Source organism: Sander lucioperca, chromosome 12 (genome assembly GCF_008315115.2).
Source record: "Sander lucioperca isolate FBNREF2018 chromosome 12, SLUC_FBN_1.2, whole genome shotgun sequence".
NCBI lineage: Eukaryota > Metazoa > Chordata > Actinopteri > Perciformes > Percidae > Sander > Sander lucioperca.
In genome coordinates this window covers 7,064,534-7,090,038 of record NC_050184.1, presented here as the reverse complement: position 1 = coordinate 7,090,038, position 25,505 = coordinate 7,064,534, and the positions used below count along the sequence as shown (strand labels likewise).

At 39.7% G+C, this 25,505-nt stretch overlaps 1 protein-coding gene across 17 annotated transcripts in view; it reads right to left on the bottom strand.

Annotated features, from left to right (window-relative positions):
• Window positions 1-25,505, bottom strand: part of LOC116041022 (neural cell adhesion molecule L1-like protein) — a 58,987-nt gene that overhangs the window by 4,610 nt on the left and 28,872 nt on the right. For 4 of the 17 annotated variants that reach the window (XM_036007960.1, XM_036007961.1, XM_036007969.1 and 1 more), the window contains exons 14-30: window positions 24,885-25,050; window positions 24,315-24,439; window positions 23,401-23,505; window positions 17,979-18,176; window positions 17,556-17,626; window positions 17,231-17,453; window positions 16,991-17,026; window positions 16,220-16,335; window positions 14,453-14,657; window positions 13,372-13,494; window positions 11,467-11,649; window positions 4,260-4,298; window positions 3,801-3,863; window positions 3,246-3,359; window positions 2,735-2,896; window positions 2,201-2,380; window positions 967-1,039 (exon numbers count right to left, since the gene is read on the bottom strand). In XM_036007960.1, coding sequence (XP_035863853.1) covers window positions 967-1,039; window positions 2,201-2,380; window positions 2,735-2,896; window positions 3,246-3,359; window positions 3,801-3,863; window positions 4,260-4,298; window positions 11,467-11,649; window positions 13,372-13,494; window positions 14,453-14,657; window positions 16,220-16,335; window positions 16,991-17,026; window positions 17,231-17,453; window positions 17,556-17,626; window positions 17,979-18,176; window positions 23,401-23,505; window positions 24,315-24,439; window positions 24,885-25,050 — 2,182 coding nt within the window. Of the gene's footprint in view, window positions 1-703; window positions 774-966; window positions 1,040-2,200; window positions 2,381-2,734; window positions 2,897-3,245; window positions 3,360-3,800; window positions 3,864-4,259; window positions 4,299-11,466; window positions 11,650-13,371; window positions 13,495-14,452; window positions 14,658-16,219; window positions 16,336-16,990; window positions 17,027-17,230; window positions 17,454-17,555; window positions 17,627-17,978; window positions 18,177-23,400; window positions 23,506-24,314; window positions 24,440-24,884; window positions 25,051-25,505 lie in introns of all 17 variants that reach the window. The other 13 variants (XM_036007966.1, XM_036007967.1, XM_036007970.1 and 10 more) reach the window with 11 other exon arrangements.

Genomic DNA, 25,505 nt, shown 5'->3' with positions numbered 1-25,505 from the left:
TTGTATCAACTCCTTCGTCAATGGCTTGAATGTAACATTCATTTTTATAAAAAAAAAGTTACGCACTAAAGCTTTAAGTAGGGGTTGTGTTATAATACAGGACTAGACAATTACATATTTGTAGCTATGTTTTGTGATGGATGTTTATGTCTGTCTGTCTGTCCGTCTGTCCTAAACATCAGACATTTTACATCAGACATTATCTTAAAATGCTAAAAAATACTAACAGCCAGAGAAAATCATTTTGACTGCTTCCAATAGCCTGAGAGTGTGTGTGTGTGTGTGTCTACACAAACACGTGTTCATTATGATTTAATTTTCATGTTTCACTTTTATAAACATATGCAAGCATTGTGTGTTTAATTAGTTAAGTTTATATTATATCTGACATAATGTGTGTACACAGCACCATGTATTGGCTTGCTTTCTTTTTGTTTTCTCTTGCCTCTGAAGGAAATGTAAGTAGTGTCCTGTACGCCAATGTGGGCCAATATTAATTAATTAATTCATATATGTAGTATATGTACTGTATACACATGCAGACGTACACACAGTAACACACAAAATAAGCTAAAGCCAAGCTGACTCACACACACACTGTGATCGGAATCTGACAACTAAATAAAAGCACATATTTCCAACTAAAGGGGAGCAAAGCACATGTTTTTGTTCCCCACTACTCTTAACTACACCGTGTGATTACCTATCCCATTAAATGATGAGAACAATGGCTTCTAGGCTGATCCTGGTAAAGCCCATGAATGCATGGTTTGCTTTTGGGATGGGAGAGAAAAACATTACTGTGACACATGACAAATGAGTTTCTCAGCCAGAATATATTTAACATATGGTTGTTAGATTAATATTGCTCCAACACAATGCATTTCAAGGAGATAAAAAAAGTGTAATTTCCTTAGCACACTTTGGCACTGTAGCTCTCCTCTGCAAAGCAGGAGTACAGCTCACCTGTATTCACAGAAGGTGTCATCATTCATCCCTTGTGACTCTACGTCAGGGTGGAGGTCCTCCTTCTCTTTCACTGCAGGGTGAGCAGGACAGACATTTTAGTACCATTGTTAAAGAGCAGCACTTTCATCCATGGATGTAATTACATATTATGTGTGGCAGGTCTTTAACATTTCCAAAGGGAAACAGTAGCATCAGCCTTTGTTAGTTTTAATCAACCTCAGTGATTTTTGTCAGATGATTCTCTGGAACAAGAGCAACAGCAAACTCAACATTAATGCATAGATGTACAGCAATAAATGATCTGAAATATCACTTGTGTATATAAGAGTTGAAATTTAAAAGTAAGAACTGAAAAGCTTTTGAGAACAAGTAAATATGAATGTGTAAACATTCCATCAAGTCAGCACACTGAAAGCCTCTCTTCTGTTTGTCTGCCCAAAGTGCTACACAGCAGCTCTTTGTGTAAATATGCCTTAAAAATACCAGTTGCTTTCAAGAGAGACATAAGAAGGGTTCCATGAGAAGAGTTGTATGAGCAAAGGAGGGAATCCAAAGAAGCTGATGAAAAATTCAGTGCCAAAACTCAAATGTAAAAAGCTACAGGCAAAGAGGTCGAGTGGTGGGGAGAAGACGAGAAAGCAGGTTAAGAAGAGAGACACTGAGTGAGGAGACACGTCACAGGTAGGTACCAATGTGAGAATGAATTTGGCTCTGATACAAGACAGCACAAAGGTGCAGGGGAAGGTCTGCACAGGTGAGGGGTGGGGAGGTGTGGAACAAAGCCAGCAGGTTCCCACTCGTCTGGCTTGACAAGGTATGTAATCAGAGGTACAGGGCAAAACTAACAGGGCCAAGCAATGTTTTTGACAATGCAGTAAGCCTACAGTAGCTGCATGCGTCTTGTGGACAGTTCATTTGGGGTTAATAATGTGGGGCTTCGCAGGGTTGGCATGCATCATTTCCAAACAGGGTTGGTGTGGTGGGGGGTCAGGGTTGAGGCCCTTTGCACATTTTCATTCTTTTAGGAGGTCAACCAAAATTCTATCAAAAGTCAAATCAAAGCACCGACCTGTAAAACTGGTGATGTTTAAAGATTTTAGAGATAATTAAATTGCTTATAACCAAATCAGACTGATATTGGCTACATGTATACATGTCATGAGTTGAATTTTGGTTCGCTTCCTGAAGCTAGACGACAAGGGGACCCAACCCTGGTCAAAGGCTAACTGACCTTTTTCCATGGAGAACATGTCTCGTCGCTGGGTCGGCGGTAGCGTACCTGCATACTTGCCACCTTTGTTTCTCCGCACAAAGCAGGCCATGAGTGTGACAAGGGTGAGGAGCGCCACAGCACACATGGTCCCAATGAACCAGCCCTGGGTCGAAAAGTCACTCCGCTGACCTGCTGCGCCTGCGAACAAAAACAGCAAAGAGACACACGCTACTTCACACGTTGGTCTATTTGAGTATGATAGTCCCCTCAAGCGCTCCTCATACAACTCTATCTTTGACTGGAAACAGAAAAACATGATGGATTCTAGTTTGAGAGGATGTTCTCACGTTGTATTTGACTCACATTCCCTTCAGCCAAAACACTCCTCTGGAAGAATATTAGATAGGAAAAAAACAAATGACGCAAGAAAAGTAAATAAACTCATTTACCACAGTCAATATCAATTTTTCAATGATATCCCTGTATTGTTATGGCAGGTCAGAGCTCAACTCACTAAACTCTATTGACTGCGCCGCCTTTCTCTTCTCTCACCTTTGACTTGAGTCTTGATAACGTCTTCAAAAATGCTAGCGTTATCGAGCAGCCTCTTGGCCATGAGGCGCACGGTGTACACCGTCCCAGGTTTGAGCCCATCAATTACGTGGAAACTTTGAGAAGTGTTTACAGCCTCTGAAATCCGCCAGTTACCATCACCTACACAGCCAAGCACAAGGAGTGCACAAGCAGCAAGTCTGTATTAGCATTCATGCGATTGAAAAATAAGATAGGATGAGCTATTGCCAATTAATAAATAGTTCTTAAGTTATGAAATGTATTTGTTGTACTATATATAACTTTAAATACATCTGCATACATTTTGAAGCAATCATGGGAAATGATGGAAGTATCCATGTAGATGCTAGGCTTATAATATAATTTTAGATGTTTATATAAAAGCTTCTCAGTTGTACATACACATGCACACTACAATTCCTATCTAATGTATGCACACTAAAATTCCTATCTAATATTTAGCAAGACAGGGACAGGAAAAGTAGCTTACGGTTATTCATATAAGCCACATAAAGCTCAGAGTCCTGCTGCTCTTCTCTGGCAGTCCAGCTGATTTTGGCAAAGGTGTCACTCACATAAGAGCTTATGTTCAACAGGGCTGGAACTGATAAGGAGAGAAGAAATAGGAGGAGGAAAATAAGGAGGAGAGGAAAACACAGACAGGCACAGAGAAAAGGAGAAAGAAGGCAAGAAAAGAGGATTAGCAGAGACAAATAGGTTTCCCTGCAGTTTGAGAACAGTGTAGCTAGCAGACACCCTTCAAGATGACAGTTCAAAAGGGAATGCTGGGCCCCAGACTTAATTGAGTGGAGCTGGATTTTGGCTCATAAAGGGTAGATATAGAGATCGTGGGTGGGAGTGACATCTAGCCTTCACTCTCCTTCTTAAGCAAAGCCGGCATTTCCTGACGCCTCCCCCACCATGAGCGAATATCAGAAAAGAATGAAACGACTCCATGTCTCGAATCCCATTGTTAGTTTAAATTTGAAGGTACATCAAGATGAAATCACAGGGATATCATTTGCTGTACATGTGAGCTATATACCTAAAGACAGATGAGAAGAATTGCCTGCGATAGAGCTGGGAAAAGAGAGAGAGCAGTTGTAGCCTGAAATGAAAGAAGCCTCAGATGTTAGATTCCTGCTGCAATGCTGTCGGGTCTAATACTTTAGATTGTGCAACAAGCGAGCTCTATAGACTACATGAAGGCAGGATTGTTAGAGCAACTGGGAAAACTTGATAAATGGAAGTAACTAGGCAACAACAGTGCAACTGATAGTAAACACACTGTAACTGCACAAGGGTTCGGGTCTACATAACTAATCTGAATTGCAAATTTGAATTGCAATTGTCACATCATGACAAATCTGTACAACTACATGTATAAAGGACAAACCTTACTGATGCTACGGCCAGATACACCAACACACACCTACAACCATGTCTATCTCTACCACTACTAAGTTAGCGAGCTGCAGCGGCTGCAGCAGGCAGTGATACATACAGCTCTGAACAGGGGCCACAGCTGGAGTCGGGGACAAATCTTCAGCGGGATAAAAAGAAAATTAAATACAGCAGAAGATTACAGATATATGGAAAGCCAGATTTAAGGTTTATAGATCGGCACAAACACAAACAAACACACAGACAGACACACAGACAGACAGACAGACAGACAGACAGACAGACAGACAGACAGACAGACACACACACAGTATTCATATATGCACTTTAACACATAAAGACAAGTGATTATTAAATAACTATTGATTTTAGATTATTATTTGTCACTTAGTTAGATTTTTTTTAGTTCTCACAATGTTGGAGTCTGATAAACTGAGTTGGTATATCCACACTCCTATACACTGACAGACTCTTCTGCTCGGATTGCTGAATCCTGAACTGACTGCAGGGAAGATGAATCAGCTCTTGACTATTACGTTTCTAAGTAAACAAACATTAACTTCCATCCATTAGCAAATACATGTAGGCTATGTCAGCAATAACAACTTGGGTGTTCAAATGCTGCGCCAGGGAGCAAATAATTCAATCTCTGGAGGAGCTGGTTATTTTTGTGTGACTTAAGAGGTATATTCTCCTCTGTGTATTTTGTCATGTTTGCAGTCCGCTTTATCTCTTTTGCTTTATCTCATGAGACCCGATGGAGAAAAATAGATATTTGTTCTCTGTCTGCCACACTCTTCTGCTATGGCTATTTGCTGTTCTCTTATCAGTTTTCCCTGCTTTCTCACAGATGCTTCACCCCATCCTTCTGTGGTTTTTTTCCTGTCTCTCACTTCAGCCACTCTCTTTTCATTACAAGCCTTTCAAACATAGACACAAGGACACACATCTGCTGATACCTCTATGGCTGTTTTTTGTTCTGGTGTGTCACTCTGTTCGTCCAGATAATGTTAAAGCTACTGTTGTAAATGGCGATAAGCATTAAAAGCTTATTCAGTCACAAAGGTGAAATCTAAAAGAAGCACTTCATAGACTGGGCTCACTTACTCACATGCATTCATTTTTTTTCAGTGCCACTCCATCACTCCCCATCAATGAATCTAAATCATTGTGCCCCCGCTCCGTATAATTGGCATCCATAAATCTGCTCTGCTGCATTGTGACTAGCATGCCCTGAGGATGGCGCTCCGAAACAGAACCATTTTATCTCCCCATCGAGCCTCTACTCAGCCACATTTACAAACAATGCATCTAATGGCTCTCAGGCTGGACATCCACAATATGCAGAGCCTCTCAAAGGAAATATAAAACCAGAAAGGAATAAATCACTTTTATTAAAACATTTAGAGATAGTGGAAACATATGTGTCTCATGCGTTCATATTTTCTTGCTTGCCAAGTAATGGATGGGGAAGTTTTCCAGGAACTTTGAACCGTCGGGAAATTCATCACCGTCTATAGTGAGGGCTAAAATAAACACCTGTCAAAAGCAGCTAAACTTAATGGTGTTAGGTAATGTTTTCAATGTATAAGCCAGGTTGTCTGAATTAAGTGTTAATAGAGAGCTAAACTAAAACAGATATAATCTGCATTGCTTTGATTTATGAAAGACACAAATTAAAGTTACAATGTGTGTAGAATTTGAACATTTTTGGCTTTGACACACCCTAGTGGTAGAATGCATATGCTGACAGCAAGACATACAGCAGACTGCACCAATTTGGATCAGGATTGTCTTATCCTTCTACAAAAACAAAAATAAAAGAAGAAGAAAATCCATTAGAATTATTAACATGATGCTGTAATCACATTCACTTTAATCTATTAATGTTTTAACAAAGAGGGATTGGCATGTAGTGGCTTAAAGCTGAAAGTGTATCTTTTTACTGTTCAGAATAGGATCAGAGCTGCTCGAGCAGAGGTTTTGTTCTCTGAACTTAACAGCTCATTAATTCTCTCAGTGAGACCGAGCCTGTGACTGAAATGGATGACACCCTGAACAACAACCTGATAAACAGTCAAGGTCATTAAAGGGCTGTGTGACAGAACATCGCCGTGATTGATCAATTCTATTTGAGTACTAAAGAGATTGTGTAGAGCCACAGACAGGAAATGTAGAAAAGCTGAACTGGAGGTCCATGTTCATTTATAAAGAGCCCATAACTACTGTATGCACTGAGAACCTATTTTTCTGAGATAATCAGAGAAAGAGTGGGAATTCCCCAGAATTGCTCTCTATGATGGATCAGCTGTTAAAACATGTCCCAACCTGTGATATTCACCAGACTTGGTTGCAAAAAGTGAGGTATTTGCTAATTTGTACCAGCCACAAACCTCCCTCAAGTTATCTTTAAATCATCAGATTTCTGAAATTAAACAATATTCTGGAGAAGTCCCAGTCAGATTTTAGGACAAACCAAAGCACATAGATACAATGGATCTAAATATCGAGTTGCACAACAATGGCATTACCTGCAGTCTCACCCTGATATTTGTGGTATAACCAGAAATGGTGTAGAGCTGAAGGGGGCGCTGTATTTGGATGATCTTTTGCTGTTTTTGTCTAATCTGTCATGTTCTATTCCTGCAGCCCTCTTAGTCCTAGACACATTTAGTAGATTCTCTGGATATAAACTTAATCTGGGCAAAAGTGAAATGTTTACTGTTAATGGAGAGGTAAATGAAAATCCACTTTGACTCCAAAACATGCCATTTAAGGTTGTGAACTCTGGCTTTGTTTATCTCGGAGTGTATGTTGCCAAAACGTTGGTTAATCTCTATAATATAATTTTCTCTCTCTGCTCACAAAAATTAAACAAAATTTTGAGCGATGGTCGCTATTAAACCTTTCTGTTGCTGCCAGAATCAATACAATTAAAATGAACATTTTCCCGTGCTTTTTATATTTATTCCAATGCATTCCGATCTTCCTTCCTCTTTCATTCTTTCGTAAAGTAGATAGTCTTATTCTTGATTTTATTTGGAGCAAGAAAACTCCTAGGTTGCGTCGACAAGTTTTACAGAGGCCCAAGGCTCTGGGCGGAATGGTATTGCCAAACTTCCTTTACTATTACTGGGCAACAAACATTAGAAATCTGAACTATTGGGTTAATTATGGAGATATTGCGGTGCCTCCATCATGGTTGATCCTGGAAGCAAATTCTGTTCATCCAGTGTCATTGAAGGCCTTACTGTACTCACCCCTGTCGTTTTCTATTTCTGGTTATACTAACAATGTGATGGTGGCCTCCAGTATTAAAATATGGACTCAATTTAGACGTCATTTTGGCCTGCAAACACTTTCTGTTGGTGCTCCACTTGCAGTTAATCCTTATTTTCCCCCATCGTTATTGGACAGCACTTTCTCTATATGGACTAGGCTGAGCATAAAAACTTTTAGAGACCTGTATGTTGGTTCTATTTTTGCTTCTTTTCAGCAACTGAAAAATTAATTTTTGCTTCCTAAAGGACATTTTTTTAGATACCTTCAGGTTCAAAGTTTTATCCGTAACTCATTCCCAGAATTCCGTGCTCTTCCTAAGTCCTCAGATTTTGAAACGTTTCTGAAGCCTCTCTCTTCATTAAAGGGGGCAATTTCTTCTATTCATTTAAATATGTATAACCTCTGTCAAGGCTCTTCTATTGTACTTAAACAGTTTGGGAGACAGACCTTGGAGAGGTGATTCTGGATGATGTTTGGGAGGAGATTTTACGGAGGGTGCATAAGTCTTCAATCTGTGCTGGACACAGCTTTATGCAATGTCAAATTCTCCATTGAGCTCACTACACTAAAGCTCGGTTTGCAAAAATATTTGATACAGTGTCTCCCCTATGCGAACTATGCGAACGATGCCAACAAGCCACAGCAAATTATTCACACATGATTTGGAGCTGTTCTTCTCGGACTAGATTTTGGTCTGAGATCCTTAGTACTTTATCCAAGGTAATTGGAAGGGATGTGACTCATAATGCCTTAACTGCTCTGTTTGGTGTATGGCCTTTCCCACTTACTCTTTCCCCAGCTAACAAGGACTTAATAGCATTCACAACTCTGCTGGCAAAGAGGTTGATACTGATGAAATGGAAATCCCCAGTTCCACCTACCTTTACAAACTGGGTTAGGGAGGTGCTTTATTTTCTTAAAGTGCCCATATTATGAAAAAAACACTTTTTCTGGGATTTGGGGAGCTATTTTGTGTCTCTGGTGCTTCCACACACATACAAACTTTGAAAAAAAAACATCCATGCTGTTTAGAGTGAGATACGGTTTCTGAATGTGTCCTGCCTTCAGTCTCTGGGTGAGCTGGTCAAAACCGGCACGGCTTGTGACGTCACAAGCCGAAATGAGCAGGTTAACCGCAACCATTAGCTCGTAGCGTTAGCGTTAGCATGCTAACGCTTATGCTAACGCTAGCATGCTACCTCCTTCTCAATAGCAAAGCACTGCTACAACACACACAAGTTCACCATAATCTACAAAAGAACTACTTCCATGTGCGCCCTCAAATAGAAGTCTCCCAGCTAATCCTGCCTTGTAACTGACCAAAGTTGTAGAAACAGCCTTTCTTTTACTGTCTATGGAGCTAGCTAGCTGACATGATCTACATCTGAGCTACTGTGTTTGTGCGAGTGCAATCAAAGATAGTACAGAAGAAGAAGAAGAAAAGAGGTCTCACTCTGTAGCTAAAACAGAGACCAGCTGAAAAGAGGATCTGCAGCAGTGAAAGAGAGCGGTGCAGTACAACAAAAATATGGTGTTTTTTGAAAATTAAACCATGTAAACCTATTCTGGTACAACCTTAAAATACAATTATGAACCTGAAAATGAGCATAATATGGCTGCTTTAAATTAGAAAAAATAAGACTGACTTTGATTGGCAAGGCTGTCTCATTTGAGAAGTCCTGGAATCCCTTCCTGTCTTATGTCAACAGCACAAGATGTTTGATCTCTGTGCACTAAGTACTGCAATGAGTTGAGCCTGTGAGTGGGTTTTCTTTATTTTTCTTTATCATTATTACGGATTTATTTTTAATTGGTGCGTGTGTATGTATACATGTGTGTATATATATATATGTATGTATGTATGTATGTATGTATGTATATATATTTATGATCTGCCAACTTAAATGGTGTTTTTTTTTTAATCCTATTTCTCTTAGTTTATTTTATTTATTTTTAGTATTATTTATTTTATCTATTCTTTTCTATTTTATTTACCAGTTTATTTATTTATCATTGTGCTCTCTTCCTCTATTAACCCATCATTTTTGTTTTGTTTGTTTTTCTTTACTTTTCAACTATATGTCCCCATTTGTTGGGGCTAAGTGCCGGTGGGAGGGGAGGTGGGGGTTTGGTATCTGTCCTGTGATATGTTGAATTTACATCTGCAATTACTATTGTATGGAACAGTATTGTTTACCTGTTTGTTTTATAACTATGTAAAATCCAATAAACACATTGTTCAAAAAAAAAAAAAAAAAAAATGTCTTTCTGATGTTTTAAATTTGTTTTGTGTATACATCACTGGGAGGAATTTTTACATCTTGACAGCTATTTGGAAGAAACACTTCTTTTGTTGTAGCACTGGGAAGCTGCTTTGATCACGTGCTTCTCACTTTTGATGCCTCCTTTGATGTCTCCTTTAGTGTCTAATGTCTATTTTCACAGCTTTGCAGATAACATATGGTCATACATTTCAGTAAAGCCAAATGAACAAAATGCCTTTATCTCACTCACATCCACAAACAAAAAGCAGATAAATTATGGCTCAAAAAACTCCTACTAGGCCTCAATGCTAAAGTGATGCACTTTCCAAGAATCTCTGGTTCCCCAGACCGAATCACAAGTCATTCTTTAAGCCTGTTTCTTTAAATCCAAACAAAGCTTTAAATCGCATGTCAGAGAGTGGCCAAAATAGCATTCTTTCATCTAATCAAGTTTATGTATAAGCCAACATCTCAGACAACGTGAGAAATATTGCAGGCACTCCTACGCTAGCAAGATGCCACAAAGCTTATTCATGCTTTCATCTCAAGCAGAATATTGCTACTTTTCACTGGTCTTCTCTGAAAGGGTATTTAGAGGATAAAAATGATTCATAATTCTGCTGCTAGACTTCAAAACAAAACTATAAAGAAGAAGCACAGCACTCCAGTTATAGATGGGCTACACTGGCTCTCGGTATCTTTTAGAAAATGTGAAAAAGAAAGTCCTCTAGTTTTTATATAAAGATTTAAATGGCTCAGTACCAGCCTAAACTGCAGAATCCCTGTTGTTTTATGCGACTTCAGGTTCACTTGAATCCTCCGCTGCAGGTTTGTTATGTTATGTTGATGTTCACAGCTACTGTCATATGAAAACTGGAGATGCACCTTTTTATATGCTAACTGTGGAAAAGCATTCACAAGGATATTAGGGAGACAATCTGAGCATTGTTAAAGCAACAGCTTGCAAGATAATATAGTTATTTCAGTTAGTTCCCTACTCTTTTACTAATCCTGATGTTATGCTGTGCTTATTCCATTGTTACATTAGTGATGTTACTTTGTGTTTGTTTCTGCTCAACCATTTTCTTGTTTCTTTCCTCATTGTCTCTCCTGATTGTGAAGCACTTTTAAGCCTTTTTTGTGATAAGGGCGCAATTGAAATAGTTTATTATCATTTCAAGAACACTGTTTTGACAAGTGAAATTAATCCAATGAGGCAGGATTATGTAACAGAGAACTAATGCAAAGACCAATTCTTTACATCAGATGAAAAAAAAAAATCCTTACTTTATTCAGTGTGGCCCAAGATCCAAAAACACTGGTCCTACAATTCCCACAATGCAGTTCAATTGAGTCTTTTCATTTGACCATCCATGCCTTGTAAACATCCAATACTTTAAAAACTCCATAGCACACTGCCTTTACGTAACACAAAATGAAGTTTCCAAACCCAGATAATTCTAATGACATCATCAGGGTTATTTTCTCAGACTTGATAAACTGTCTTCCAGAGCCACAGAAGACATGATACAACTGTTTTCAAAAGCCTGATTAGTACTTCCTGTAACTATATAAAGTTAATTTATGGTACAATCAATCATTATTATAAATACCTCAGCTTCGTATAAATTTTTGCAAACATTGCAAAACCATGTCAGTAGTATGTTTCAAAACGTGGTGGGGCTTTCATACCCAAACCAATGCATATTATATCTTATGAGCCACCTTACCACGACAGAGACACTGATTTCATCCACTCACGTGCTTGAGCAACGGTGCTGCTCTCCTGTGCCAGTGCAGGTCCACAACCTGCTCGAGTGCAGGCACTGAGGTGGAAGCGGTAGAGTCTGCCCTCCTCTAAGCCCTGAACCTGCCACTGGGTGGTGTCAGCCTCAGTGATGTTCTTCTCCTGGGAATCAACCACCTCCAGTGTGGTCTCATTAACTATAGAGGAAGGAGAAAGATGTCAGGTCAGTTTACGAGGCATGAGTGAGCCTACGACGGATACATGCAGAAAACGTCATCGCCGTTGGTTCACGTTGTATGTTAATGGAGCACAACTATAATGATGGTTAATGGTTGAGGGAGGGGGGAAGATGAAGAGATGTCATGCTAGCTCATGCAGAAAGTGAATGTAGCAGATACATGTCGTGACAGGTGAGCTGAAGAGGAATACATTATGAAGAAAGGGGTAGAGGAGATGAAAGGGGGGAGATAAAGAGCTCAAGAGGACCGGGGGGGTGGGGGGGTGGGGTGGTGGCAAGGGTGAGAAGAGGAGGAGGAGAGAGGGAATAAGACATACAGTAGATGTGATGAAGGAAAAGCAGAAAAGAATTGGTGTAAAAGGAAGAAAACATTACATTACAGGTGGAAAAAAACAGAAGGCATACAGAGACAAAAGAAAAAAATTAAACATAAGGCAGAAGCAGTAAAAAGGAAACCAGAGGAGTAGCAATCACAAGCAGCATAATATATCACCAAACTTGCATTATAGATCAAAGTACAGTGTGTGCAGACTGAAGAAAGCAACACACTTTTCCTGAAACCCCCTATGTTCATGCCATTACTGTGCCAATGCTGAAATGCAGGTGAAAATTGAATATGTGCCAAGCCCATGCTGCCACTTCGGAAAATTCATGTTTGTATGCAGCACAGAAAACTGGATATTTCATGTGTTTGTGAACACCATCAGACATATTCATTGACTAATTACACAGCGCATTCATGACTTAACTGTGTGTGCAGACTGTGCATATACTGTAATATGACATAAAATGGAATCATAGAATTAACAGAAATCTAAATTTAAAATATGCTAGAGTTACATGGTAAATCAATTCAACAACAACAAAATAACACAGACTGCATTGTGTGGGAATATATGTGTAAAGTAGGACATCTGATATGGGAAACGCAGAAAGCAGAGGGGGACAGAGTGTATTGAAAAGCTGGCCAGACTCCGTGGGTGCTAGTGGAGGCGGCCAAGGGCTGCCTCTGCCTTCACATTTCACACAAAAGATTTCAGAAATGTCAGCCAACAAGAGTGTAGGCTTTGAAAACAGAGAGAGCGTAAAGAAAGCCCCTCACTCAGTTCTTCACCCTAAACGTTCTCCGGCATAAAGGTGGGTTGTTGTTTTGTTGCAAGATAAAATACTTCTGAGTGATAAATGGCAAAAAAAATTGACAAGGGATACAAACAGCACTGACTTTAATGATCCTTTTGGAAGAGAACCTGCAGTCCAGGAGGATACGAGATAAGAAACACTGAGGAAAACTGTCAAACCACAATCGGGCTGTTGCAGAGCATTATGGAGCGTTCAGTGTTAAACAGTGCAACCTAGTGTTTGGTATTATAACACAAGAGAGGAGAGGAGAGGAGTATAGATGATTGTGTGTGTAGTAGGTTTTCAGGTTTTCAACCTGTAGACTCAAAGATAAACAGTCATATCTCAGATCCACCCACTCCACACTTCCTCCCCCCCGACCTGATCTTATCTCACCTACACACACTGCAGCCACACTTTGTCCACAGCGCCTCACACAACAGACAAAGCACCGCGCTACAGCAATGAGAATTCTATTAATGAAAAACCTCACATAGGGCCAAAGGTCTACATTGTTTAAGTCAGTGAGTAATTAGCCAAACAACATTGTGTGTTCACATACTGAGATGGTACTGCAGGAGATAACCAGTGAGGATGCCGTTTGTCTCCAGCGGTGGGCCCCATACTAGCAAAATGGAGTCTTTCTGGGCGTTGGAGGCAGTCAGGATGGGCAATTGCGCAGGAACTATGAAAATGACAGTAATGTTAATGCTCCTACTGTATAGACATGTTTCTTTTGCAGCTTGTTATTTATTTGGAGGTGGTTAAACATTAAATCAAAGTGCTGGTTTGTTAGATCTCTCTCTCTCTCTCTCTCTCTCTCTCTCTCTCTCTCTCTCTCTCTCTCTATATTTCGTCTGTGCTTTAAGTTTTCTTTTCCCTTTTGTTGAACAGATAAAAACACATCATGTAGTATTTGACAGTTTGCCTGTTCTAAGCAGCTTTGTCATTTCACAAGGCTGTAACATCGAGCAGCCTTTAGTATAAAGTATTTTCATATAAAACTACCTCTGACAACTTCTTTATCTCCTGGTCTTAAAGATAGCATTGTATTGTAGCTATAATTTATTTCAGACATGCTTTGAAACATATACAAAATACTTGAATTATTATTTGTGTCTATATTGTTTTTTTCAACAAAAAGTTCAATTACCTGGTTAACTTTTTTTTAATTAAATACTCTTTCTACCTTATTGAAAAATCCAGAATATCTGAATATGTAAATTGTTTTCATTTCTAGGAGTTTAACTACTGGACACAATGTCTCCTACTTCATTGACAAGTCCATTATCAGTGTCACTGGAGGTTTTCAAGTGTCTGCATCACACTGGTGTAAGTTGCATACTGGACCATGATTGATTTTCAAACTAGTTATGATGCCACAAATCATACTTGTTGGTATAAAGGTATGCTGCAAAGTGAAGCTCAAACCTCCAGGTGAAGTAACTTTTTTTGTAAGGGACTTTAAAGGTAAATTAAATGTGTGTTTTTGTTAAAATGCCTCGTTGCCCGAGTCACTTTAAATGTCATTACTGTATTGTTCTGCAAGCTTGAGCGTATAGTTTTTGTGTATTTAGCACAATCATTTTTAAGTGTGAAATGAGCACCCATTTGTTGCATGTTGTATGTTTGCGTCACCTCACCTCCCTCTGGAGTGTTGAAGGTGACCGGGTCACTGTTGGGCCCATTGCCCTTCTTGTTGAAAACACTGACAGTGAGTCTGTACTCAGAGAAAGGTTTGAGGCCCGGTACGATGGCATGAGTCCTCTTCCCAGGAAAAGACAGGGTCTGGCGCTCTTCTAAAATCTTGTTGGGATTCAGCAAACTCCGTTTCCTCGACCAGTGAACCTGCAAGAGGGAAGTAATGGATAATGGTGATAAGGAACAAGTCTGAACAGAGACCACAGATAGAAGGGAGGGAAGAGAAAGACAGAATGGTGAAATCAAAAATGTCGAGGAGCAGCAATTAATTGCTGGTTTCCCCTTTAATGAGGCAGAAATCTGAAATCAGACATCATGTGAACTGTGAATCACAGATGCACCTTTTGTTACCAATCACCTCAAGTGATGGTGTGTGACAGAGTAGCTACCTAACACAATACTGTTGTCATTGTCACTCTGTTAACCACTGTAACACCCACATACTTTTAATGACAACACCTACACAGGTGACAGTGAAGTTAAAGCTTAAGTGCATAACTTTTTGATGTTAATAAACATGTGTTACATTTAAGCCATTGCCAAATGAGTTGGTTTAAAAGCTAATTAAGACTATCAGCTCCACAAAACTCTCTCTGTATTTCTCAGTATGGCAGTGTTCAGAAGATTGTGTCGTCTGGTGACTTTTCCGCGCAGAAGCTTGAGTGAAGATAATTACCTCTTCTGCAGAGTCCATCATGTTTTTTTAATCCTCCGTGTCCTTCTTGGCTATTTGCAACTGCGTGGAGGAGGGGTGGGGGCACGTGCGCGAATTCCTCATGGGGGCGACAGAAACTACGCACTATAGCTTTAAGGGAAAATGTGCCAAAATGCACATTTGTTTTTACAGGTATTGTATCATATTACCACATTTAGGTGTACCTTTTTACCAGTCGCAACAGTGTGTGTGTGTGTGTGTGTGTGTGTGTCTGTCATCTTGCATGGTTGTGACGCTATTGGGATGACAAAATCCGTCCACAGACAGACAGACATATAAACACCTGGCAAAGTACTCAAAACCGCCTTTGTGGTAGTTCCCGTGACAGTAGGTGTCTCCAGCACCACATTTTGCCATGATGAGACACACAGCCAAACTGAGATGCCCTTTGTGAGCATCTGATCGTTGAGTTCATCAGGTGGTGGGCTATCTTAGCTACAGTAACTAATGAGAAAATAATTCCACCAGAAAAGATGCACCATTTGGAAAAGGGACATTAGGAGAGGTTGAAATACAGAAAGTGAAAACAAATTGGGTTGAGTGAATCACATAAAATATTACAATTTCATATTCAGTGTTTTAAAATCACATAACAAACATTTTTGTATTAGCCATAGCCTACCTATTAAAACATTTGCTTGCACTTACACAGTATTGGTTGAAAACGATAAAAGACAAAACAGTGTCTCTCTCTTGGGGAGCTGTCTTTGGTGATGACACACAGAAGACAGGTGAGTGAAAAGGGGTAAAGACCGGAAATATCTATTACAATAAGAAGACCTAGAATAAAGATCTAATTGCTCCAGGTAACTCAGGTAGAGGATTTTGACTCTAATTACCCCTTTGTATCTTTCTCATGTAAACAAAGAGTAATTACTTTATTGTAAAATACTGTGAAGTGCTACAAAATTATTGCCGTTCAGAGTTCCTCTGTTGCCATTGAAAGTCCTTAGTTATACAATGTAGTCTGAAAGTCTGGTCTATTAAAACTTACATCATAGCCCCCTAGATGACCTCTCACTGTGGCAGGTGGAGCCGGGGTCCAGCTAACTCTCAGAACAGTGGTGTTGATCACCTCCACTGCTACGTCCCGTGGTTCTGCAGTCGGGACTAAAGAACACATAGAGGAAGGTCAGGAATACAAACATACTGCAAACAACAGGCTACCTTTGCTTGCAGATACAGAAATTGAAAGATAACCCTGTTGGACACAAACAGCCTAATTCGATGGTCTGAGCCGTTATGTTAAAGGCGGAACAAAATGGTTTTGGTTTAGGCTGTGCAAAATGATCTGTTGCTGGTTACGGTGGTAAATAAAAACAGTGATGCTGGTAGATCAGCATAAATGTGCACAAATACATACTCATCTGGACACCAAATGAGGCAGTTTTATTTTATTTTATTTGTTGTTCTCATTAGGGACAAATACAACATCAAACATGAAATAAAATTGCTCTCAATGTTTTTGCTCTACATGTTACTAAACTGGAAGTAGGAAAGGATAGAAGCACAGCAGACACGAGAAAGAAGCAGCCATTGTGCTAATAAGCCTACAGCAAAAAGTGTGTTGTGATCTGTCAAATCTCCCACAGCTTCTGAGACAGAAGTGGAAATTTGACATCCCTCTGCTCTACAAAGGTTATCTGCCACCTGCTGGATTGAGCAAAGGTGTTTTTCTTCTTCAGGAGGGGAGAAAAAGTCACTACTGCACACCTGCACGGGGTTAAAAAACCATGGGCGAAAGGAAAAAAAGAAAGAACTTAACCTGACACATTTTCCCGCACACAATGCCAAAAGACGACTGAAGACGGGTGGGATATGATAACACAACAAGTTCACAGTTAGTCATAAACAAAACAGCTACATGTGCATGTTCAGCCTTAGGGTATGTTTTAATGAAACAGTAGAACTGAAGTGAGTTTCATATAAACACATATTGAAATATATTGAAAATTATTAATAGCATTAACGCATACAGTAAAGACGTATTAAGTCTTTAACTCACCATCTTCTCCAGAGTAACCAGTAACAACTTTAGGATCTGGTCCCCAGCCATGGCTGTTCCTGCTCTGAATTTTGATCTCGTAGGGAACAAAAGTGGACGTGTTCTTCACGACAAAGGAGTGTCTTTTGACCAGATGCTCCCTCCAGTCATCTTCCACCCCCAGTTTCCTGTAGCTCACCTTGTACTCCAGGCCTGGCCCATTGTGTTCAATAGGCAACAGCGGCTACAACAGGAAAGTTGAGAAAGAAAAATTCCTCCATACTATAATGGTTTCTTGTTTTTCTTGTTTTCCATCTTAGATAGATCGATATGCTCTTTCTCTTACCTCCCAGCTAATGTCCATTTGATGAGGAAGATGGCCTTGAATTTTGATGTTTTCTGGGTTCCTCTCAGGAGCTTTGAAGAGAGGTTGTATAATATTTATAAATGAAAAAAAAACATAGCTAAACATGCTAAAATGCAAATATCTATCCATATTGTTCAGCTAAAACACTCTTTGACAATTGTAGTAAAAGTCATTCATTTCATACATAAGCATATTCAAATAAGAGCCAAGCTAATACTTTAAAGCCTTTTGAGAGCTGGAAATATCCATACCACCTACTGCTACAAAGCCCTGTGGCCAAAGGCTGGCCTCTCCACACAACAACTCGCTGCACATTTCAAAAGAAATGTTTAAACTTTGCATGCTTTCACAATCAACAGGTAACCATAGCAGAACATGTTTATTAAAGGGAGCGAGCCTCACCAGCAGGGGGTGTTTGGTATCTCTCAGTGGGCTCACTGGGGGGTCCAGGTCCAACAGCATTAACAGCATACACTCTGAACTGGTAGTTAAGGTGTCCACGTAGTGATAGCTCGGCTGTTGCCTGGTTACCGGGAACTTTCTGTAGCTCCTTCCATCTGCCAGGGTCCCATTGGTTCTCCTCATACTCCACTATAAACTCTGTGCTCATGGAGGAGACAAGAGACACGCACATTCAGTCATCACCATACAACTGATAATAATAATAATAATAATAATAATAATAATAATTTTTATTTATATAGCGTTTTACATGGTACTCAAAGACACTTTACAGTAAAACTAGCACATATAGCACATTAAAAACAGATAAGCAATAAAACCAACACAGAACAAGCATATTAAAAGCAATTTAAAACAATAAAACCACTATCTATCCGGTGAGAAATGTAAGAATATTATATGTGGAAAGCTAATCTGAAGAGGTTTGTTTTGATTAGTGTTTTGAATGTGTCCAGGTCAATACAGTCACAGATGTGTATGGGTAGGGAGTTCCAGAAGGAGGGGGCTGCAATGGTGAAAGCTCTGTCACCCCAAGTACGGTGCTTGGTCATGAGTGGTGGGGAGAGGAGGTTTGCGTCAGAGGAGCGGAGGTTACGGGCGGGACTGTGGCGGTGGAGCAGGTCTGAGGTAGGAAGGAGCCTGGTTATGGAGGGCTTTAAACTGGATGCATTGGGGAACAGGGAGCCAGTGGAGGTTCTGAAGGATGGGAGTGATGTGATCACGGGAACGGGTGTGGGTGAGGAGACGGGCAGCAGAGTTTTGGATGTATTGAAGTTTATTTAAGGCTTTTGCAGATGAACCATAGAGGATGCTGTTGCAGCTGTCAATTCTGGAAGTGATGGGCAGAAACGGGCAATGTTTTTGAGGTGAAAGAAAGCAGTTCTGGTTATTTGGTTGATGTGGTTTTCAAAAGTGAGTTTGCTGTCGAAGATGACTACCATGTTACGGATGTGTGGGGATGGAGACAGGGTGGAGTTGTTGACAGTGAGACCGAAGTTATGGGTGTTCTTTGTGAGGGATTTCGGGCTGATGAAGATCAAGTCGGATTCACTGTAGTTGAGTTGGAGGAAGTTGGTTTGCATCCAGGTTTGAATATCAGTGAGGCAGTTGGTCAGGGTGGAGGATGTAGCTGTGGTGATGGATTTGGTAGAAATGTAGATCTGGACATCATCGGCGTAGCAGTGGAAGTGAAGACCATGTTTGCCTATGACATTTCCAATTGGCAGAATGTAAAGGATGAAAAGGAGAGGACCAAGCGCCGAACCTTGGGGGACGCCTTGTGACAGTGGAGCAACGGAGGAGGTGCAGTTGTTGATGTGTATGAACTGTCTATTGTCTATCTACTTTTTGTCTATTGGTAAGATAAAGAACGGAGCCAGGAGAGTACGGTGCCAGTGATGTTGCAGTAGGTTTCTAGTCGGGACAGGAGGATGGAGTGGTTGATGGTGCCGAAGGCTGCCGTGAGGTCGTGCATGATAAGAATGGTAAGATGGCCAGAGTCAGAGGAAAGAAGGAGGTCATTGGTGACTTCCTCCTCTCACAATTTCTGAGAAAGCATGCCATTAGACTACTTTTATTTGTTTCACTAACTGCACAGTCCACTATACATTATTGTATAGTGTATAGCGTATACATACGTTATTAACTTAAGTAAAAGCAATTTACTAGTGAAATAAGTTGTTATTGTTATACATTATTATTAAATCATTTAATTTTGACCATATGGCCTTAGCAATAAACAAGTCGTTCTTTAATGTCACCAACTGTTGTTTAGTACCCTTTGTTTTGTTTTCTTTTTTTACTTTCTTAAAAAGTAATGGTTCAGGCACCGTTAATTATGTATGAGATTAATTTCAATTAATTAATCACAGAGTCTAATTAATTAGATTAATTTTTTTAATCGATTGACAACCCTATTTAAAACCCTACAGTTTATTTCACAAACATGTTCAGTTACAATAATCACACAACACTTGTGCCTTTGTTAACGAGTGTCGTTTATTGAGTTTAAAAGCTAACAGAGGGTAACATGATTTGTCTTACCAGCATGTGCTCTCTTTGTTCTAAAGGAAAGTTTGCCGCGATCCTCAGGTTTAAATGGGTCTATGACTTCCGGGGTAACAGGAAGTTAACCGGCATTTTAAGTATTACATTTTGTAGCCATCAAGATGTCTTGGGGCTTTGTCTAATTTGAATGTGAATCATATATATGATATGCTGTAAATGTCTAGCTTCTTAGATATATTCATTTTGGCTGTATGGAGCCGTTTCTGTCTATTCACCTGAACCACCCCTGCATTGTATTGTGTTGGTATGTTCCAATTTGAGGGGTGGGCTTCAGGCTATATAGAGTAGCAGTAGTATTTGCTCGGAGGGAGAGTTGTTGGAACACCTGAGGGAGTAGGATATAAGTCTGTTGCATATCCTCAGAGTGATGACTTGAGTTAAGGTCTAATTAGTGAACAGTTGAATATTTATATTATCTTATTGTTTTGACTCCCAAGTCAATTTATTTTATTTCCTTGAAAGTATAGGCTATATTTTTGTTTTCTTTAATTGTTTTGTTAATTTTTATTTCACAATTTTGCCTCATTTGGCCTTAATTGGGGTAAACAATAAAAATCCCATCTTGTCAACTTCATCTCCGATTCATCCTGAGTGTTTATACCTGCTCACGACTACTCATCTACATCTACCCATGACAGCACCAAAGAACAATTGTAATCCAGTTTTTTACAGTAGTCTGCAGACTTTAAGCGATTCAGTTCAACCTATATCTGTGTAAGAGATCTTTTATCCACACAGCAGTCACTGAACAAAATAAGCTGAAAGTGCCAGGTTCCTAAGCAGTATGTGCATGTACAGTATACAGTGCCTGACAAAAGTCTTGTCGCTTATCTAAGTTGTAGGAACAACAAATAATAACTTGACTTGTAGATGATCAATTGGAATCAGAAATGGCTTATATGAAAGGCAAAGGCTTCTGGATTATGCTTATTATACCAAAATAAAGGTTTGTATCATTCATTGAGTTTTATCATTGAATTAGGACAGAAAGGTCAGATTTGGCTTGGACAAAAGTCTTGTCGCATACAAAAATACAGTAATGTATGGTAGAAAGTATACTTTATTTTGAATACACAAACATGCTACAATAACATCAGAGCATACGTAAAGTCATGGTGCCTTGGAAAAAAAAATGAGCTTGGAGGACTACATCCATACGTCTCGGCAATGACTCAAATAACTTATTGATGAAGTCATCTGGAATAGCAAAGAAAGCAGTCTTGCAGGACTCCCAGAGTTTATCAAGATTCTTTGGTTTCATCTTCCATGCCTCCTCCTTCATCTTACCCCAGACATGCTCAATAATGTTCATGTCTGGTGACTGGGCTGGCCAATCCTGGAGCACCTTGACCTTCTTCGCTTTCAGGAACTTTGATGTGGAGGCTGAAGTATGACAAGGAGCGCCATCCTGCTGAAGAATTTGCCCTCTCTTGTGGTTTGGAATGTAATGGGCAGCAAGAATTTGTTGATACTTCAGGCTGTTGATGTTGCTATCAACTCTGCAGATCGCTCGTACACCGCCATACTGCATGTAACCCCAAACCATGATTTTTCCTCCACCAAACTTGACTGTTTTCTGGGTGAATCTTGGATCAATGCGGATTCCAACAGGTGTTCTGCAGTATTTGCGGCAATTGGGATGCAACCTTCTGCCACTTTTCCACTGTCCATCCTTTCACCAAGCTGTGGGCCTTTGCAAATGCAACACGATTTTTAGTTGTCTTCTGTTTAATGCTGGTTTGTGAGCACTAATTCGGCCATGGAGACCACTGCGTGAGAGAATTTGACAAACTGTTCTTATAGATATAGGGGTTTCTGGTGACTGGTTCTCATGTAGCTCTGCTGCAGGTAAAAAAGGGCTGGCCCTGGACTGTGGAAGCAACAAACGGTCCCCTCGAACAGTTGTCTTACGGGGTCTGCCTGACCTGGGCTTGTCATGAACTTCACCAGTTTCTTCTAATCTAAAATAATGATTTATTATCCTCTCCACTTGACGTTTGGATACATTGAAGATGTCTGCCACCTCAGCAGCAGACTTGGTCTTCAGGCTTTTGATGATCAGCACTTTGGTCTGTGGGTGACTCTTTGGCATGCGAGAGGTCAGGTTGCACTTCACATGAAGGTCTGGTGTGCTGGAGTTCTTTTTATACACACCCAGGAATGTGTTAATTACAGTATTTGTCACAGGTGAAGCTCTAATCTGTGATTGGTTGAATCATTTAAAGACACGACAAGACTTTTGTCCAAGCCAAATCTGACCTTTCTGTCCTAATTCAATGATAAAAGGCAATGACGGATGAAGGACCTATACGCCACCAGGACTCTGAAGCGTGCTGGAAAGATTGTGGCTGACCCCTCCCACCCCGGACACAAGCTCTTTGAGCCACTCCCCTCTGGCAGGAGGATGAGGTCCATCAGGACCAAAACCTCACGCCACATAAACAGTTTTTTCCCCTCCGCCACTAGCCTTCTAAACAAGGCTCGGAATCCATCCTGACTCTCTCCACACCCCACCTCTGGCTCCTCATGCCACTGTACCTACTCTACTGTAGCGTCCCTTTTCACTACTGTTTAACTTATTTTACTATTTATTTAAATTTATTTTATCGTTATTAATACGTACTGTGTGTATATGTTTATACTTATATTGTTTATATCTTTTTATCCTTCTTATATTTGTATGTGTGACATGCTCCAACAACACCATGACAAATTCCTCGTATGTGCAACGTACTTGGCAATAAAGCCCTTTCTGATTCTGATTCTGATTCTGATGAATGATACAAGACGTTATTTTGGTATAATAAGCATAATCCAGAAGCCTTTGCCTTTCATATAAGCCATTTCTGATTCAAGTTATTATTTGTTGTTCCTAAAACTTAGATAAGCGACAAGACTTTTGTCAGGGGCTGTATACTTAATACACTATTATGTTTATTGTCTACGGTGAGTGAAAAAAACTTCCCACTGGACAAAAAACTTGGATCTATTCTACTATATTGGTTTAGCCCGGGTGTGTCTTAGGGATGGTGAGAGTTGGCATGGGCCCACAAGCATAATTTCCTCAATCTAATTATTTTGAAATTACACCATCATTACATCGTAATTACATCATTATGTGGGCTGTAAACTTAAGTATAACAACTAACAGTCACAACAGTATACAAGCATAGACTGTAAAAAATAATATATAATATTTTTACAGTCTATGTATACAAGCAACTGTTGATGATCTCTGAGAAGATGTTATTTCTCTTTTGCATTATTAAGCTTTATCTACTTTATTAACTTTTACCTGTTACAGAGCTGTTGTGATCACTCCCAGGTATCCAAGACAGGTGAACATTTCTCAGACTCTTGAGTTCAGATATCTTTACATTTTTTGGAGCATCGGGAATGTCTGCAACACAAAATACATACAACATTAGATGCTCAGTAGCAACTGCTTTTTTTAAATATCCATAACATCTGGAGGGTTTAAACATGATAATGACACCCAAACCCAGGGACTGAAATTAACACCCTACCACGCGCCAAATGCGGGGGAATTTTTCCATTGTCGGGTGAAACTGTCAATCTACGTGCTATGTTGGCGGGAAGCCAATTACAATTGAGTGATTCATTAGTTGTTTTTTGCCAAATCCACCATTTCCTTGGATATGAGCTCAAAAAGGTAGCAGCACGTTACTGGGGTAAAAATGCCGGCTGAAACAATCAACCAACAAAAAGATGAGGATGATTCAAAGAAAAGTAAGACGTTTTAATACCATGTGGACAGTTGGCGACGACAACAAGGTCCGTGAATGGCTGATTAACGACAGCACTACAGAACAAATGTACTGCAGTGCAGTATTGTTTTTAGTTATATTGTTTGTATATATTGTTTCATATAGTGCAGTATTGATTTTGATAATAACTTAACAGCACTTGCGTGTGTATTCGGAACAAGTTCATGAACGATGCCTGGGCATTTCCTGTATTTCACCTTTATGAGGCAAAACAAATTTGGCTGGTAAAAAGCCTCTGTAGCTAGTGAATTTAAAAATCCACCTGCCACAGTGGCTGGTGGCCAAAAAAGTTAACTTCAGGCCCTGTCCAAACCACAAGGCAACACCCTGTTTTAAATCATTGAAATGCCTGTCTATTCTCTAAGTCCTTTCAAAGAATTATTTACAAAAGATTTATTGGCTATTTACAAAACCATCTTACCGAGCACGGTGAGTAGTGCAGTGGCATTGTCCTCGTCTAGGCTGGTTCTAGCAATGCATGTGTATATTCCCTGATCGCTCTGGTTCACATTCATGATCTGCAGCATGTTATCGTCCACAAAGTATCTGAACATATAAGCAAATTTGTTAGTATGAAGCTGTAATATATATTTAATCAATCAAGTACTCAGTAAGCATACAGTACCTCAGCCAAAGCTGCACAATCCTGTACATTGCTACTGTGCCAGATTTTCCTCATTCAAGTGAGTGTAGTAGTTTCTGCTATGGCCTCACTTTCCAACAACTGTTACTAAAACTGTAGCATTCTTTTAGATAATCAGGCAATAATCTATAATCAGGCAAACAAAAATATAACATCCTTGGCAGAGGTAATCAGTCAATTCATTAAGCATACAAAAGACCAGCTGGAAAAGGCACAAAGGTTTTGGGACTTTTCATGCATTTTTTCTTCTCTAGCATTAGCATAGAGATAACGACACTGAGCAAAGCCATCTTAAGGAAAAACACACCTGAAAACTAATGGAAGCACTATCAAACGACAGCAACCTACCTGGAATTTTCCTCAAAGGAAAGTGGGATCTCCTCACCATCCTTCCTCCATACCACCTCAAAGGCACCCCGCAGGCTTTTATCATACTCTGCCTGGCACATCAACTGGGCTGTGGTCCCACTGATGATCTGCACATCCTGAGGTGGAATTACTATTTTTGTAGGGTCTAAAGATATAAAAGAAAAAGCCAGGGACAGAAGTGCATACATAAAACAGATAAGATCATATTTGTCTTGTAAGTCTGCTGCCAAAGAAAATAATTATTCATATTTCCTGCATGATTCAAATAAGATGTGAATATTTTAAGTTGAGCTACATTATTTACTTTATAAATGAGTCCCTCTCGCAGTAACTGCCTCTGTGATTTGTGAAATGAGTAATCAAAATGGAAATGTCTTGATATTGCTCAATAAATCTCCATGGTGATTTGCATTTACGAAAACATATCCATGAAAAAAATATTCTTAAATGTGTTTCACCACATTATTATGTATTCTGCATCTCTTTATAACATCAATGATTCTAAGATATGTATTGGCTGTTCAGCACAAGCATGTATGGAAAGGATGCAAAGGACAGAGCACCTAGTTTTACCTACTTAATCAATCACAGCAGAGTGTG